Source organism: Babylonia areolata, chromosome 11 (genome assembly GCF_041734735.1).
Source record: "Babylonia areolata isolate BAREFJ2019XMU chromosome 11, ASM4173473v1, whole genome shotgun sequence".
Classification (NCBI taxonomy): domain Eukaryota; kingdom Metazoa; phylum Mollusca; class Gastropoda; order Neogastropoda; family Buccinidae; genus Babylonia; species Babylonia areolata.
The window spans coordinates 10748415-10766695 of NC_134886.1; the positions used below are offsets into that span (position 1 = coordinate 10748415).

Below are 18281 nucleotides of genomic sequence, written 5' to 3' on the forward strand. Positions count from 1 at the left end.
GATGAATCAGTCTTAAACTTACAACTGACATTGGAAGATGATTTGAGAATTCCCATGTGTGACTTTTTTGCACTGATTGCGACAGATAATCAATAGGGGTTGAATTCCATTCTTAAAGGGGATGCCCCAAATACGATAACTTACAAAATCAACTCATTTCATGGAAGTACGCGTTTTCTTGTTAATTTTTGCAAATTATTACATGGGAATGAAGGTGTTTGGTTAAATCAAGTGAATTGACCAAATATCACGCGCACATACAGAAAGAGAAATTGAAAGAGAGAAGAAGAAAGAGAACAGGAAAGAGGAAATAGTGAGTTCTGGAAAAAAAGAAGAGACATACAAACTCCATTCTGCATTTTGTGTAAGTGAACTTTTATTTAAAAAAATATTTATATAATATAAATATATACTGTACAATAATTTGTATATCATACGGAGAACGCACTGACTGGGGAAAAATCAGCAATATAATCAGGCACCATTGTCCAGAAATCAAAAGAGCTACTAGTATGAACTCAGAAATAATGACTTCTTTTTTCTTTTTCTTTTATTTATTGCACAGCAAACACAGTTTGTCTGGCAGACAGAGAGATGGAAAGGAAGGGACAGAGAAAGAGAGAGAGAAGAGACACAGAGAAAGTGTGGGGATGGGGAGGACAGACAGACAGACATGACAGTATAAGAAAGATATAAGCAGAGAAACAGTTATTACGAATCATTTCAAGTTATGTAATCAATTTTACAATTGAACCGAACACATTATAAGTTCTGGTAAATCTGGTGTAAAAAAAAAGAAGAAAAAAAAAGGGGGGTTATGATCTTATGATGCATACATGTATCTATAACTCCAAATAAATCCCTGGTTGGTTAAATAATTCATGAACTGAGGTAATTTGCATTACATTGTTCACACACTGTCAAACAGTTCATCAAATATTTATGTTGTACACAGAAGCAAATTTGTTTGTAAGTTAGACAAACAAGCAAATGAATAGGCAGGTGGACAAGTAAACAGACAGACAGAGAGAGACTAAGACAGACAGATAGACATACAGATAGAGGCAGACAGACAGAGAAACAGACACAGAGAACAAGAAGGGGAGAAAAAACAAGAGAGAGAGACACAGAGAGAGAGAGAGGGCATAAATCTTAAACAAATTCCATACAAAAATAAAACTACAAATTCCATACAATAACAAAACTACCAATTGCATACAATAATAAAACCACCAACCCATCACCCTGAACCAGATATTCTCTCTCTTTCTCAGTCTCTCTCTCCCACACGCACACACACACAAAATTGTTGAAAAAAAACTGCAACAGCAATCACAAACCAATGACAAAGACAAATCCCACTACAGCCAACAAAAAAAACAACCACAAAAAAAACAAAACAAAACAAAACAAAACAAAACAAAAATCTGGCCCACTGTATTTCAATTTAGAAATTGTCTTTCTCTCATTTGCCAATCGCTCACTCACTGAACGGATGAATGCAACTTGTGACCTAACTCCAGAAACAGACCAGTCACTGACAGCACAGTGATCAGTTCTCAACATTCTGACAGATCAGTATCCATGGTTTTCATGCAGAGGGGAAAGAAACATCACCCCCATTCAGAGATGATAGGAAATTTCTTTTCTGGGCAAGTGAGAAAAGTATAACACAGCCCTAGTGGGATATGCTTCACAGAACCCTGGTGAAAAAACAAGAAACAAAAAAAAATATATATACACGTGTGTATATATATATATATATATATATATATATATATATTTTTTTTTTTTTTTTTTTTTTTTTTTTTTTTTTTTAACTGGTCAGGAAAGCCTTACAGAGCCCAGGTGAATAGGCCTTATAGAGCCCAGGTGAATAGGCCTTACCGAGCCCAGGTAAATAGGCCTTATAGAGCCCAGGTGAATAGGCCTTACCGAGCCCAGGTAAATAGGCCTTACCGAGCCCAGGTGAATAGGCCTTATAGAGCCCAGGTGAATAGGCCTTACAGAGCCTATACAAAACTCTGCTGCCCGACTTGTCCTCAGAAAGAAAAGATCTGAGCACATCACTCCTCTTTTGCAACATCTCCACTGGCTCCCTGTCTCACACCGAATAAAGTACAAGATCAGCACTCTATGTTATAGATGTATTCACAAAACTGCCCCTTCCTATCTCTGCGGCTGCCTTCACCTCTACACTCCATCTCGCTCACTACGATCGGCTTCGGATCCACTCTGTTTACGCATACCCAGATTCAAACACTCCACTGTTGGCCGCCGTTCTTTCTCTGTCTCTGGACCTTGCAATTGGAATGAACTTCCTCTTTCACTTCGTCAAGTCTCCACACTCAGCTCTTTCAAGTCTGGCCTTAAAACCCACCTCTTCCCAAAATAGCCTCCCTTGCCTGCCTCTTCCTTGTCTTTAGTTTCTACAGTTTTAGAATTATGCATGCGTGTGAATGACTGGCGCAAAAGCGCTTTCATTTGTCTCTGCACAAGATTCAGCACTATATAAATACCATTATTATTATTATAGGCCTTACAGAGCCCTGGTAATAGGCCTTTACTGAGCCCTGGTAATAGGCTGTACCGAGCCCTGGTGAATAAGCTTTACCAAGCCCTGGTGAATAGGCCTTACTGAGCCCTGGTAATAGGCTGTACCGAGCCCTGGTGAATAAGCCTTACTGAGCCCTGGTGAATAGGCCTTACCAAGCCCTGATAATAGGCCTTACCGAACCCTGGTGAATAAGCCTTACCAAGCCCTGGTGAATAGGCCTTACTGAGCCCTGGTGAATAAGCCTTACCAAGCCCTGGTGAATAGGCCTTACTGAGCCCTGGTAATCGGCCTTACTGAGCCCTGGTGAATAAGCCTTACCGAACCCTGGTGAATAGGCCTTACTGAGCCCTGGTGAATAGGCCTTACTGAGCTCTGGTGAATAGGCCTTACTGAGCCCTTGTGAATAGGCCTTACAGAGCTCTGGTGAATAGGCCTTACAGAGCTCTGGTGAATAGGCCTTACTGAGCCCTAGTAATAGGCCTTACCGAGCCCTAGTAATAGGCCTTACCCAGCCATGGTAATAGGCCTTACTGAGCCCTTGTGAATAGGCCTTACCGAGCCCAGCAGAATAGGCCTTACCGAGCCCAGGTGAATAGGACTTACAGAGCCCTGGTGAACAGGCCTTACTGAGCCCTGGTGATAGGCCTTACTGAGCCCTGGTAATAGGTCTTACTGAGCCCTGGTGATAGGCCTTACAGAGCCCTGGTAATAGGCCTTACAGAGCCCTGGTAATAGGCCTCACTAAGCCCTCGAGAGAAAAACCTTACCGAGCCCAGGTGAATAGGACTTACTGAGCCCTGGTGAGAAAAGCCTTACAAAGCCTTGAAGATTAGGCCTTACCAAGCTCTGTTGAATAGGCCTTAACAAGCCCTGGTGAGAACAGCCTTACCGAGCTCTGGTGAATAGGACTTACAGAGCCCTATAGAACAGGCCTTACCTAGCCCTGGTGAGAAAAGCCTTACCGAGTGCTAACTACTGTTACAGAACCAAACCTAAAATATTTGTATAAATATACAAAAATATATATTTAAAAAATCTCTCTCTCAATATATATATATATATATACATACACACACACAATAATAATAATAACTACTGTTGCAGAGCCATGGTGAGAAAAGTACTCCTGCTGCTGAAGACAAAGCTGCACAGGGCAACAGATCATGCCCCAATGACTAAATGGGCATTACACTGCCCTAAGGGAGAAAATATCAGCAGTTCTGTTACAACTTACATACAATGATACTGTATTGAGCCCTGCTAAGAAGTGTTGCACTGCAGTGCTGTAATAACTGCTGCAGATCTCTTCTGGAAATCAACAACAACAAGACAAACAAACAAACAAAAAACAAAACAAAAATCTGGTGATAAAAGTTCTGAAGAAATTGGGTGAGTATAGCACTACAAACTCATAAAGGGCATGATAAAAAAATATTTTTCAAAAACAAAAACAAAAAAACAACCTATTCATTTGTAAACAGTGGTCCAGAAACAAAATCCATTTAATTATAGGAATGAGTCCAAAACTTCCTGTCCAAACAATGTAATTAATGTCCAAACATTTTCTCGAACATTTTCTAAATAAGAAAAGAAATGTGCCCCAAACCTTCATATTCAAAGTATGTTTCAAATATGCACAGGAGTGTGTCCACAGTCCAAACAAGTACCAGATAAGTCCGAAATTGTCCCCAACTCTTACTTCCTTTGAACACACTTTCAAGATAAGCACCAGAATGAACCACAATCTTTGTGTCCAATTTCAAAGTATGTCAGATAAAAATCTAAAGAATGTGTCCCCTATCTTCCTGTCCAGTTTCCAAATAATTATACACAAAAAAGCCACTAAACTTCTTGTCCAAATCAATTCCAAACAAATCAATATGTCCCAAAACTTCCAGCCAAACAATTTCAGGACCAAACAATACAGGAGTCTCTTAACTTCCTGTAGAAATAACCAAATAACTCAGGAATGTATCCCACATCTTCCATTCCAAGTCATTTCCAAATTAGCAAATAAATGAGTCTGAAGCCTTCAAAATGTCAAAAATAAATAACACGTCCCAAACCTCCCTTTCCCCCCAAAAGTAAAAATTCATCAGGAATGTGCCCAAGAGCTTCCTGTCTAAACAATTTATCAGTAAGTACAGGAATGTTTACCAAATCATTCTGCCCAAACATGAACAGAAGCTTGAACACATTGTTTCTTTTATCCTTGGATGCATAGCAGCTAACACACAAACATACACAAAGAGTGAAAGACATTTATGTATGCACAGGCATGCTGTACACAAACACACACACATAAGCACACATGTGCATCATATCATACACATAATGTACATCCAAATATACACAACATACAAATATTAATCTTTAGTTTTCTGTGGAAATTCAGTCCACATGAACATAATTAAATTTTTACATTTTATAATCATACATAATTCATTATCATAAATATATTATCATATGATAAAAACACCCACCAACAGACCACCAAATATTCAATTCCAAGTCTCCCTTCTGACTACCTTAGATGTACGTGAATCCTATGTGGATACATACAAATAAAGACATACCGAACACAAAATCACAAAATTGACCCATCAATCTTGTTTGACAGTTTCAGCAGCTATTTATTTATCAAATAATCTATAATATAAACTGCTGATGTTCACTTCTTCACTGTGACTTTTTAAAATGCTATGAACAGTTATGATTGTCTTACAACTGTTTTCACTTGAACTTTTCCCAGAATGATTGTATTCCTGTCATCCGTGTGTATGTATGTGAGGCAATTTACACACACACACACACAGATTATTTGGAATTAAACACAATGGACGGCACACACACACACACAAAAAGCAAAAAAAAAAAAAAAAAAAAAAAGCAACTGAGTCATAAACGGGAGAAGTAATACTACTGCATTCTGCACCGATATGAAAGTTACTCTAACATGTATCGATTCTCTCCTTTTGTACCCCACTACATGAGACAACAAAAGAAATATCACATAAATGTTGACTTTTTCCACAGCATACCGTGCATTTTGTGAATTTGGATTCTGTCATTAAAAAGAAGAAAAAAAAAGTAAAAATACCTGAAAATTTCAGCCTTATGGTGTTTGGTTTGAGGACAATAATTTGTGTTCTATTTCACCATTTTCTTTTATGTCAAAAACAAAAGAAACAAAACAAAAAAAGCATCAAAAACAAAAAGAAACTATCAACAGATGCACACACACAAAAACACAAAAAGTTACTAAATCAAACAAAAAACTACTATGGATATATAACAGAATAACAGAAATATTATAATTCCAGCAAGGAGCCAGTTACACTCTCACCAAACTTCTCCAATTTGTTGTTTACTTACTCAGAGTACAACTGTACTCACCAGTGGATACAAAATGGATACACTACTGACAACACGTGATGAAAACTGTGAACAATTCAGTTTCTGAGTACTCTGTCTCTGATTAGCTGATTGAAAATAAAATGACATACCAGTATGTCCTTACAGAGCAGTTCATGTGACTGATTAACTGGTCTCTTGGGTGACACTCAATATATCAAAACAAAACAAAGCAAACTTGAAGCATTCTTGTACAAGAGCAGACAATGAAAAACAAGAATCTTGCACCCCAGAGTGCAAAATGCGACAAGGTTCATTTTCCCACCCAAAGACTTTTTATTAAAAAGATTCCAAGATTTCTGAATACAAAGCATGTCGAATACAAAGGATATAATTCATGAGACTATACCATTTAAAATACTAGAAATCAATGCCGGTGCACTGGAGAACAAGCTCCGGACTCAAAGATAATGCGCGCACACACACATGCACACAAAGTGACAATTAATATTCTCACTCTCAGTTTCACTTACATAAATGGGGCTAGCATTTGAATTCAGCATCTAAATTTCCAAGATGAGAGAGAGGGGGGAGGGGGGGGGGGAGGAAAATTTATTTTATTTTTAATTTCTGCCTGAAATGTCAAGCTGGGATCCAGTCAGCAGTGAATTTTTTGTTTGTGTGTCTTCACACTGTGTTCAATAAGAACAAAAATCCACTTGTGTAAAAATAGGTTGTTGTCATTTTTTGTTAAACTGCAAAAGGAGTCTAAGTTTGATTCTCCATGCACTGATGCAGCAATATATATACATTCAATGATAAAGCAAAATACTTGCAGACTGTTTATTTAACATTGTGTGACTGTTATTTTCAAATTGCACTTTAAAGGGGTGAAGGTTTTCAGTAGTTACATCTTGTAGTACTAAACAAATCATACTTTTGCTCACCATCTGGAATGACTGTTGTCAAACCAAAAGTTGTGTGCTGCAACTAATTGGTAACAGAACAAGAAAATCTAGCACATCCAAAGGATTTATAAACAAACTGATCTGTTCACCATCTTGAAATATGGTTTAATCTGGAGCAATTACACTCCTACATGTGGAATGTTGGAAAGAATTTTCTTTCAGCATCAGTTATCTAAATTTGGTGTTGATAAAGTATTTCCAGAGAAAATGAATTTGTTTATGTTAACCATGGATTATACATTACAAACATACACACACAACCAAATCAGTGTTATTACACTTACAGACTCACTTTGTTCACACATGTGAGCAAAAAACACCTTCTCCATCTCCATTTCGTGTCCTGAATATGTTAAATAAGAACAGGCACTACTGAACACCAACGAAGTGACTTGGCAGCAGTGCAGGTCTCCTCTTTGGCCTCCTGGTGACCTAACAATCTCTGTGGACTGCTGGCGCTGGAATGGCTATAGACGAACCTGGGTGTGACTGTATTCATATGGAGGGCTCAGAATGAGTGGCATGGGAGTAATGTCACTGAAATGATGCAAATGCCGGGACAAAAAAAGACGTATCATATTCAAATTTTTCTTTTAAACAATTACAGTGGAGAATCTTTTTTTAAATTTTTTTTAAATGGAACACAATCTGTGAAACAAAAAATGCATGCCTCTGGCATATTTCTGAATTCTCCTTTCACATTTTTCTCATCAATATTCAGTCCATCCTCAAGAGTCATGGTTAAACAAGTATAACTATGTATGAAACATAATCTAATCTAATTTCAAGTTTACAATTACATTGGTGATGTGCTGTTGTGACTGATGATATGACAGATAATGAAACACCTGAAAGGAGGAGTTTGTATTATACTCCATGTTTGGTGTTTACATATACTTACCATGTCAATGAAAAAGTTTTTGTTTTCCTTCATGCCTTGTCGTTTCAATGTTGTTTTTAGTTTGTTTAAACTCATGCTTACATGTATTGTCTGACCAGTGCGTTGGGTTTATGCGATTGCGAAAGTCAGGCATCTGCTCCTTTAATTTTTTTGTTTAAACATAAATATATACATTATTTTTTCTTTTCTTTTTCATTTAAAATAAATTTAAATAAAGCAGTTGTCTTTCAATATTAACATAAGTTACTGATGGGCAAGTTACTACATTAAATGCAGTTAAAGATCTGTGAAGGAATTAATGCATTTGAGCAAGATCTTCATTAGAATTTCACTTTCAAGCAGTACACCATTACCAAGGATGTAAAATAAATTTATGCTGCATTCCACAGTGGACTTGAAGTAAGCATAATCCTCTTGTCAGCAGTTTAAGCATTTTCACGGGCTTTTGTAGAAGTAAAATCATTTTTCAAAACAACAGATCATCAACACAATAGTCTACAAAATGGTTAAACCAAGCGCAAACAAGCTGGATGACAGTGAACACACACACACGTGTGGGCCCAAAATATCTGCCCAAAGATTCTTCATTCATGTCTATTAGTGGCGCTTGATGTCTTCCAGCAGATGTCTGTTCAGGCAGACTGCAAGATAAAATCTTAGTTTAAGAAACTGTCTGAAATAATGCTTCAGGTACATACCTAAATGCACGGTATATTCTTTCGTTTGTGCACATGTATGCCAAGGAATAAAAAAATTATAAAAAAACACACCTAAAAAAACAAACAAAACAAAAAAAAAAGAAAAAGATTTTCCTCCATCAAGCAGCTGTCAATTTGAGAGTTCTCAAAACAAGAGATACAGTTTAAAATACATGCAAATCAATGGCCACCCGCTCATATAATGGTCAATAAAATATAAAAAAAAAGAGACAAAAAAAAAAGAAGAAAATGTATCATGGTATGACTCATGACAGTTGACACACTTAATGAAGCACAGAAACTATGGAACTGAAAAAGAAAAAAAGCACTTCCAAGATGGTTTTGCAAAACAGCATTTTTAATCAAACACACACACAACTATGACCTTTACCTTTGAAAGCGAGTATGTTCTGACCATGATGCATTATCATTCCAAATTTGATGAAAATCAGAGGAAAAACCCAAGCTCTATCAAGTATCATACTTATTGTTTTCTAGATCCAGATATTGTACAACAGGTCATGTTGTTACCTGAACTTTGATCCCTGGCAATGACTCTCACAAAGGGTTTTGTAAACTATGACTTCTATCAAGCCTTTTCTATTTTGCCAAGTGATGATTTTGACCTCTGACCCAACAACTTCTTTCCGCATGCATATCATCACATATGGGATGATTTGAAATGAAAGGTCTTATTCTACCATTTTTCCCAGTTTAATTCTTAAACCACTTGCAGCAGTCAAAAAATGCCAAAGTTATAAGTAATTCCATGGACTTATGCAAATGCACACACACACACACACACACACACACACACACACACACACATGAGACCTGGCTCACTTGGTTTACTCATGTGAGTCAAAAAACAACACACACACACCCTCCCCCAAAAGAAATAACAAAACAAAAAAAACAAAAAAACAACCCACCCCCCCAACCCCCAGAAAAAACAAATCCCCTCCATCATTCTGTTGTTAATTTCAGAGTTTTGAAAAAAAGTGAGGTGTACATGTCTGGAAATCAATGGGCAGCAGCCTAAACAATGGTGATTGATTTCACTACCTCTCGAGTTTCGTTGGTGTCAAGGTTGGTCTCCACAGAGATCATGGAGATGGTCTGAGTGCCCATGTCTCCAGTCCCACAAAACTCTTTGATGGACTGCACATGATACTTCACGGTCTCCATTCCCATAACCACGCCAGCCTTCACCTTGTTGGCAGCTGTGGAGCCAGACTCCATGATGTTATGCACATACACGCTCCCAGATTCCTTGATAGACTGGACGTTGCGTATGCCACTTTCTTTGATGAACTGCACATTGCGCTTTACCGTCTGCATCTTTCTGCCGACGCCATAGCGGAGCCGCCAGCGCACTTCTTCCATTGTGTCCACAATGTTTGTAGGCAGCCAACCACCGGGTGGAATGTCTTCGCCATTTTCTGGTGTGTGGATCTTGCGAGGGGAAGTGGTGGGGCTGACTGCAGTAGGGGTGGTGAAGGGGGTCTCTGGTGGGTAGAAGTCATCACTGAAACTGTCAAAGCTTTCATCATCCTTGCAGTGCGTTTCTTCAGTCAGACTTTGGTGCTCCTCGCTAATGGAGATGACTAGTGGTGTCAGAACCACCACCTTTTTCTTCCCAAAGCGCTTCTTGCCGGCCAGCACACTCATCTTGATGCCGCCAATCACCAGTCCCAAGAAGAAAAATCCTGCCGCTGTGAAACCTCCCATGATCATACTGCAACGAACACTGTCCACAACAAGACCACGATAGACTTGAACCTGATGCACAGCTGTGTCATTGCCAAGAAAGTTAAAGGCTTTGCAAGTGATATTACCATTGAAATAACTGCGAAAGTTGGTGATGTGGAGTTTCTTGCCTTTACTCAGCACAGACACTGTGGAGACAAGGTCGATACCTATGCCTTTATATTTGCGCTGCTGTTGACAAGAGTGGCAGTCCTTTTCCAGCTGTGACCAGTGTGATGGGTCTGCAAAATGGTGGCCCCAGGGTGTTACCCACAACACTGCCGGATCAGGATTTCCTTCAACATCACAGAGGACCTCCACATTTGCTGTATAATTCACACTTTGACTAACAAATTGATGTGTAACATTTGGGGAGGTGCAGTTGATAAAATCTATATCAATGTCTGAAATTTGTTTGCCTTTGTGGACCAGAGGGGTGGAGCATGTTGTTTGGTTGATTTTTTTCAGTGTGATTGTGGTGCTGTTGAGGACTGTTCTTAGGCCTCTCAAGGCACAGGCACAGTGGAATGGATTGCCTGACACATCAAGGACTTTCAAACTGGGTATCTCAGCCACCACATCCACAGCAAATGACCGCAGCATATTGTTTCGCAGACTCAGAATATTCACTGCGCTGAGACTGACCAGACTACCTGGCATCAGATAGGACAAGTTGTTCTCATTTAACATCAGCTTCTGGAGGCTAGGAACTCTGCTGAAGGCATCAAAGGGGAAATACATGAGCTGGTTAAAATCTAGATTTAGCACCTCAAGATAAGGCAGATTTGCGAACACAAGCTTGGACACAGAAGTCAGGTTGTTATGGCTAAGGTCCAACATTTGCAAATAGTGCAAATCCTGGAATGCATCTGGTTGTATTTCCTGAATAATGTTGTGACTCAAATTCAACGCTTGTAGCCGCATCCCAAGAAACACGGCATTCTGAACTTCAAAAATCTTGTTTTCTGCCAAGCTGAGTTTATGCAAAGCTGGCAGCTGAGACAAAAAGCTTGGCAAAGATGTCTCAGCAGTGCGGATGTGGACAAGGGAGTTGCGACCAGCATTACTGGTTCTCAAAAACTCATTAAATACCAAAACACTTTGTTGAAACTGCAGGCTGGCATTGCAAGTTATCAGATCTGGACTGTCACACAAACATGAAGCAAAACATGGCAGTGGTTGAGCGTGACGAAAATCTAGCACCTGACAGAAGGAGTAGCTAACAAACAGTCCACACAGCAGCACCAAGGCACTCCACATTGCACTTTCCATCTTGTCTCACCTCCCTCTCGTATTACAACTCAGTTCACTGACATGCCATCAAAGTCTACAGCAGTGAACACCACCACAATCTGGTCAACATCAGCCACCTGATGGTTTGGTGGGGATGTCAGCTGACATCACTGCATCACCTGAAAACACACGCCATAAAAACTTTCAACAGAAAGTTCAAATTGAAATATACTGCAGTGCTGTTAATGTAAACATTAAATGATTACAAAGTTAATTACAAAGTTCTACAGTTTATTTTCCCATATGGACTTCATGATAACATATATATATATTGTTTTTGCTTTTGTTTTTATTGTCATCCTATTTTTCATTGTTATTATAGATGCAAGTTCTTGTTGTCTAATAAATTAATGCATTATCATTAATGATTTAGCTCATTATTATTTTGATAATGGTTTCCCAAGAAATAAAACTTCCATGTGTTAGGTCTTTGTCATCATCATCACACATACACCACACAAACATACTGTATACAGTGTATTAAAAAAAAAAACCCCACTGAAAATAGCATTGTTAAAATCAAGCTCCATGACACCTATGGACTATAAAAAATATATCTTTTCACATGAAGCTATTCTTTAACAAAGCTGTTTGCATGAATGTGATGTATGGAAATGCTCCTTCCCCCCTCCCCTGCACCCCTCCCCCTGCACCCAAAAATGGAAAAAAGATTGCAACACTAACCTCTGTTAAATGGGTTATCAAAACTAAAATTTTAAAAAATTCAGGCCTTAGCAGAACTAAAACAGCAGAAATGTCCTATGACTCCCTCCACTATTTCCAGATCTTCGATCTAAAAAAGTAAGCAGTTAACTCTCTCCATACGAATGGCGAAAGAGACGACGTTAACAGCGTTTCACCACAATTACCATCATCAAAATATTGCAAGCAGAAGGCTCTTATACTGAAGAGGTGAATGTTGACAAAGAATACCACAATTCTGACGACGGAAGCTAAAGGCTGGGTCATTCAGACACCCACTGGACATCCAAGGGGTCTGTGTAGAGGAGAAGAGAGGACTGGCCGTACTGAGTGAATTAATTGGGATGAGTATCACCCATGTTTGTTTTAAGTTTAACTAATTATCTAGAACCAATTGTCTCCTTTTTATACTTTTGCACTTTTAAAGATGACAATGACAAAATGCTTTTAAAACCAACCCTCCCCTTTTCAGACTTCTGCGTTTTAGTTTCAGTTTCAGCAAATGTTGACAAATTCAGGAAATGTATTCTCCAAATCTGTAAGTGTGAAGCAACAGGAATCTGTGATCATGTTAATGCGAAGCTCCGTTTTCAACAAAGTTTATAATCATCAAAACTGTGAAATTTCCTTGAAAAGAAGCTCGTCCTGACGTCAAACGATGGAGAAGAACAAAGTTCGAAAAACAAACTTCCTGTTCATCGAACAGTGTGTGACAGAATGGATTTGGAAATCAAAACGGTGGTATCAATTGGACAGGTTATCTGACCCACTTCTGCATAACATCTAAATAATATTGCAAATGAAATAAATGCATATTTTCGCATGATTAGATCGATACGTATGTAAATCTTCAAGAATACTGAAAATCCAAACCTTTGTTAACGATTCAGTGCAGAACTGGCGGCCATCAAAATCAGCAGCTGTACTCTACTTCCGTTTTTTTATTTTTAACTTCCGGCTGTTCCATTGCCTTCACATACACCGTCGTCATTGTGTGTTTCGGTTTCTGTGGAAAATCCGCGATTGAGACACCTTTGAGTCATTCATCACGCAAGCTCTTGTTTCACAAATCTTTTGGATTTTCCTTATAGAAAACCATTTGAGCAGCGTTGTTGCTATAAATACTTAAAGGAGAACGTGGTTGACAGTTGCATAGAAATTACCACTGACGTCATTTCAGCTTCATTAACATACACAGTCTGCATCAGCCATATTTGTTGTTGCGGCGAGATAGTCTTCGGTACTGGAGACCATAAGGACCCGTACATATTTGTGTCGTTGAAAGCCGTCTCCTTCAAGATTGTTTGATTGGTTTCAAAAAGAAGATGAGGAGAATCGTTGCTTTGCTGGCCTTGGCCAGCACAGCTCTAGCGATGTCAGGTAAGTTATTTGATCTTGTTTCTGAACAGTAAGTAGACGGGTAGAATTCAGTCAAGACCAATTTTATACAGTTCAGATCTCAAAGCATTTTAAAAATAGGCCTATTATTGATCTTATCTATTCTCTAGCAATTATGGGAGTATGTTTACCATCACATGAATACGCAGTCAAATTATATGAGAAGACTGGCACGATTTCATCAGAGGAATCTCTGATTGTGCAGATCTGGAGAGGTCGGACTCGGAACACGACATAAATTCATGATTCACATCGACACATGATTTAGTCTGGATTCCTTACACATAATATGGCGGATAGGCAAATACCAATCTTAAATCTAGAATGACTAGGTCTGATCAAGATGTAGATAAAGACGTTCACTGTTCAGAAGTGTTCCACTTTTCGATCACATTTCAGATCAATTGTCTGGGGATTTGGATTGAACACAAGCAAAGCCAGTTTAAATTTTTATTAAGACAAGACAACAACTATGATTATAATCTTAGGATAAGGGCAGAATGGGATTAGCTTGAGACGTGAACATCCTTTTTTTTTCCATGCCAGCCAGCACTCCAGTCTATGTGGGGTCTTTGCCCACTCTTGTTGGCATCCCACATTATTGTGAAAAAGAAGCTCCCTGTTGTAGTGTTCACTTACACAGATTACATATATTCTTCGGAAATCAAAATGGTGACAAACTGTTACTAATCAATTTGATTTTATTATATAAGATCCAGAGCCTGAGTTTCAGTTTCAAGGAGTCAAAACCTGTAGACTATACACCACAACTGATGCTATTAAAAAAAGAAAGAAAAAAAAGAGAAAAAGAGGTGTGGATGCCTGACCTTGATCAAGTTGATGTAAACCCAAAGCACTGATCAGTTGAGAATGAATTAGTCACCACAGTGTAATGATGTTCTAAAACACAAAGTATCTCTAATTCAGACAAAAGTAGTATTTTAGAAAAAAAAAAATTTTCTTCTCCATATTCTGCTCAGGACATCAGTGAGAATGACTGGAATGGGAAAATTCCAGAATATTTGAAGTGATTGTGCACGTATAACCCATCAGATAAAATTGGCAGTGACTGAAAACAGATCTTTTCTCTCAAGGCTTTCCGAAGCATGTCTGGTCATGGACACCACTTTTTATTACATTGTATACATTAATTTTGTGTGATTCAGATTCAGAAACTTGTCCACTATAAAGTTCTGAAGTTAACAGTTAAGAGAGAATATATATATATATATATATATATATATTAATGACAAACTACCAGTAAAACATTAAAGTCTCTAATAGCACTATTCGATCATAAAAATATTTTATCTTTTTCTTTTTATTACGTTAACAATTCCTTTGTTGGCAAGAAAAAAATTCTTCCCATTTGGTATATCTTATATTAGTTATAATTTCCTTTTTGTAATTCAGTATTGTGATCTGAACATAAGTTTTGGGTTGAACTCGGTAAAATGGTAACTTCAATTAGTTCAATCTTTTGTGTTTTGGGTTGTCATGGAAACAATGAAATTGAAAATGGCTTTCAGTCAAATGTTAGCCATGCACTATGCAGTTAACTATACAGATGCAATCTTTATTTCATCATGGGGTTTCCTTTTTATTTATCATAATGAAGTTCAGTTTAGAAATTTCAGTTGTTTTACATTTTAAAAAATTCAAAGAAATTTGAATAGTTCACTAGTTGTGTGTGTGTTTTTCATAACTTTTAATTTTATTTGTTTATTGATCTGGGCTTACAATGAGAATAACTTTTTAAAAACCCAGTAACACAATTAGAAATGACTATGTTGTAACCATTCTACCTTGATACATTAAATCTGCTGAGTAAAGTGTAAACCTAAAAGTGAAGAGAATAAGATCAAGGGTGATACATGTAGTAGATACTCCAGGTCCTGATTACCACTATGCCAGGATACATCTCATTTTGTAAGTTGTATCTGACCGATGTATCTTGTCAGCAGCATTTGGCCTAAAAAAAGTTATTTTAAAAAAGATTTTAGATTTTAATTTTCCTTATCCATTATAAAGGTAACGCAAATTCACATAATTTCAGCTGATTACAGTACCAGAGGCTAGGATTATTTTCACCACATAATCAATGGGTCATTTACAAATTAAACTGGTCAGCAAAAACAAACCTTGATTTCCACCCCATTAGGTCACCCCACACTAAAAAAAAATAGTAAATCAGTTTGTACTTTGTCCATTTGGTTGGTATATATTATTTTATTACATATGAATCTCTAATGTCTGTCAGATTTGAAAGAGTTGAATAACAGTAATCAAGAACAGTGCTGCCAGGTTCCTCAAGTTCCATTTGAAATTTGATTCAGATGGCATGATGAGTGACCTTTTAAATTTAATCTAAATTTTTTAAAGCCTGTCGATATTTGAAAATCCAAACATTACTGATCTCTGGCTTATTGTGAATTTACACAGTTGTAGTCTAAGTTCAAATAATATTACTGATTTTCAGAAAAGTTACAAGGTTTAATCCATCCAGTCCAATGTATTTTTTGGTTGTTTCACACCACACCATTTTTAAACAATAGAAAGACTGATATTCTTTGTTCTTGAACTATCATCTGGTTAAAGAAGAAGAAAAAAAGAACAAACATTCTCTTTTCAAACTATTCTGGTTTGTTTAAACAAAGAGGCTAGTATTATATATACATATATATATATATATATATATATGTATGTATGTATGTATAGTACCATTAGTAGTAATTAGTGAAAGTATCCTTAGTCCTCTGCATCAAACATGTCCCTCATCAAAGTCTCTTGTCAAACATAAATGTGATATACCGGGTAATATACAGTTATTAGCAATGTCAGTCTTAGTTGTGCACCTGACATCATGTTCTTTCATCAGTCCCTCATGAAACAAATAAAATGCTGCTTGCAACTGAGTTACTAAAATAAATCTTAGTCCTCTGCATCAAAGATTAAAGCACTTGATTAGTAATTCTATCACTGATCACAGAAATCGGCAAAACACACCTCTGCTTTCATTATCTCTTTTATATCTTTTTTTCCACACAACATTTACAGTTGCAACAAAACACAATCAAAAGAAGAAAGATTGGTCTTTATAATTATATTGATATATGAATCAGTTGAAAATTTGCATATAACAAATCCACAGAGCTTCATAGAAATAGTGTCAAATATTAGTATTGTGCACACTTGGTCTTTATTTTGATTTGAATCAATTGAAAAGATGCAATTAACAAATCCACAGAGCTTGATAATCATAGAAATAGTGTCAAATATTAGTGTTGTGCAGACTTGATGGTAGCACAGTGGAGTGGCTGCCAATTGTATCAGTCCCTCATCAAACAAGAACAAGATACAGTGATCAAATGAATAATTCACAAAGGTATATATTTTTACACACCTTGCAAAAGAGTGGCCTTTCGCCTTTGTATTGTGTCTTACAGAGCCCGACATCACCTTCCAGTCCCACATGCCATACTTTATCAGCTCTGCTCAGACTGCTGCCAGCTTCCCTTCTGTATAACTATAAGAAAATGGTAACACTGAGAGGCAGCAATATCAGCTCTGCTGCCAGCTTCCCTTCTGTATAAGAAAAGTTTTTTAAAATGGTAACATTGAGACAGCAGTGCTTGTTGTGGACCAAATAAATGTACAAATTCACAGAAAAATGATAATGTTAAGATTTCCCAAAGACATTGAGATAACTTTAAATCTGTGTTAATTAGATCTGTATTAGTTATAAAAAGAAATATCTTAATTATGGATAATGTGCATAAATGTGGATAATTTAAACAAATGCTGTTTGATTTTTTGTGTCTGTATTTAAGTTGTAAGGATATCGGCTTTGTTATGTTGTAGGTCTCATTTTGAAAAAGTATGTGTGTGTGTGTGTGTGTGTGTGTGTTTCACTCTGTGGGTGTGCACACACACACACATATGATATATATAATATATATACACATTACAGTGCATATGTGTATTTTGTGACAGTACATGTGTGTATGTCACTATGTATGTAAGAGTTCCATGGGTTCACAGTGTCATGTGTGTTACTCTGTGTGTGTGTGTGTGTGTGTGTGTGTGTTTGAAAATTGCAACTTGCATGAAGGACACAAAAACTTTAAAAAGAAGACCTGATCAAGTGTGCCACCTTTTCTGCCTTGTTATACACAGAAAGTTTTGAATAATTACTGAGTATGTATTGGATCCTTTTTCAGCAAAAAAAAAAAAAAAAATGATATGAATAGAGCATGGCTGATTGGTGATTTGAATTAAAATTGAAAATTACTCTGATTTGATGTATAAGCAATTTTGATTTGAAAGTTTTTATCAGTTCATTGTGGTAAAACTTTGTGACATTTTTCTTTCCATTTTTTTCACAGAACCAAATGCTCACAAGCCTCAGATAGTAGCTCACCTGTACAATGACTATGGGCGACCTGAGTTTCATGGAATCGTCCGTGAAGATGAAACTGAAGTCACCTTGCAGCACCCACTGACTGCCACTGACAATGATGATGTTGGTGGTGCATGTAAGTTATGTGTTTTGTTGTGTTACAGTTGCCTTTTTTATTCTCTCTTGAAATTCAGTTTTATTTGAGTTTATTTTCAATTCAAATTAACTGCTGCAGTTTATCATTTTTATACAAAATGACCTT

General features: G+C 37.2%; 2 protein-coding genes across 2 annotated transcripts in view; one reads left to right on the plus strand and one right to left on the minus strand.

The window, feature by feature from the left end:
• Nucleotides 1-360: 360 nt before the first annotated feature.
• LOC143287513 (uncharacterized) lies at nt 361-13155 on the minus strand. Its single transcript, XM_076595548.1, has 2 exons — nt 13096-13155; nt 361-11639 (listed from the first exon to the last, which is right to left on the minus strand). The coding sequence occupies exon 2, from the start codon at nt 11497-11499 to the stop codon at nt 9517-9519; it is 1983 nt and encodes a 660-aa protein (XP_076451663.1). The 5' UTR covers nt 11500-11639; nt 13096-13155; the 3' UTR covers nt 361-9516.
• Nucleotides 13156-13400: 245 nt separating this feature from the next.
• The window catches only part of LOC143287512 (calsyntenin-1-like), a 30921-nt gene continuing 26040 nt past the window's right edge, over nt 13401-18281 (plus strand). The window contains exons 1-2 of the mRNA XM_076595547.1: nt 13401-13602; nt 18006-18155. Coding sequence (XP_076451662.1) covers nt 13548-13602; nt 18006-18155 — 205 coding nt within the window. The 5' untranslated portion in view covers nt 13401-13547. The remainder of the gene's footprint in view (nt 13603-18005; nt 18156-18281) is intronic.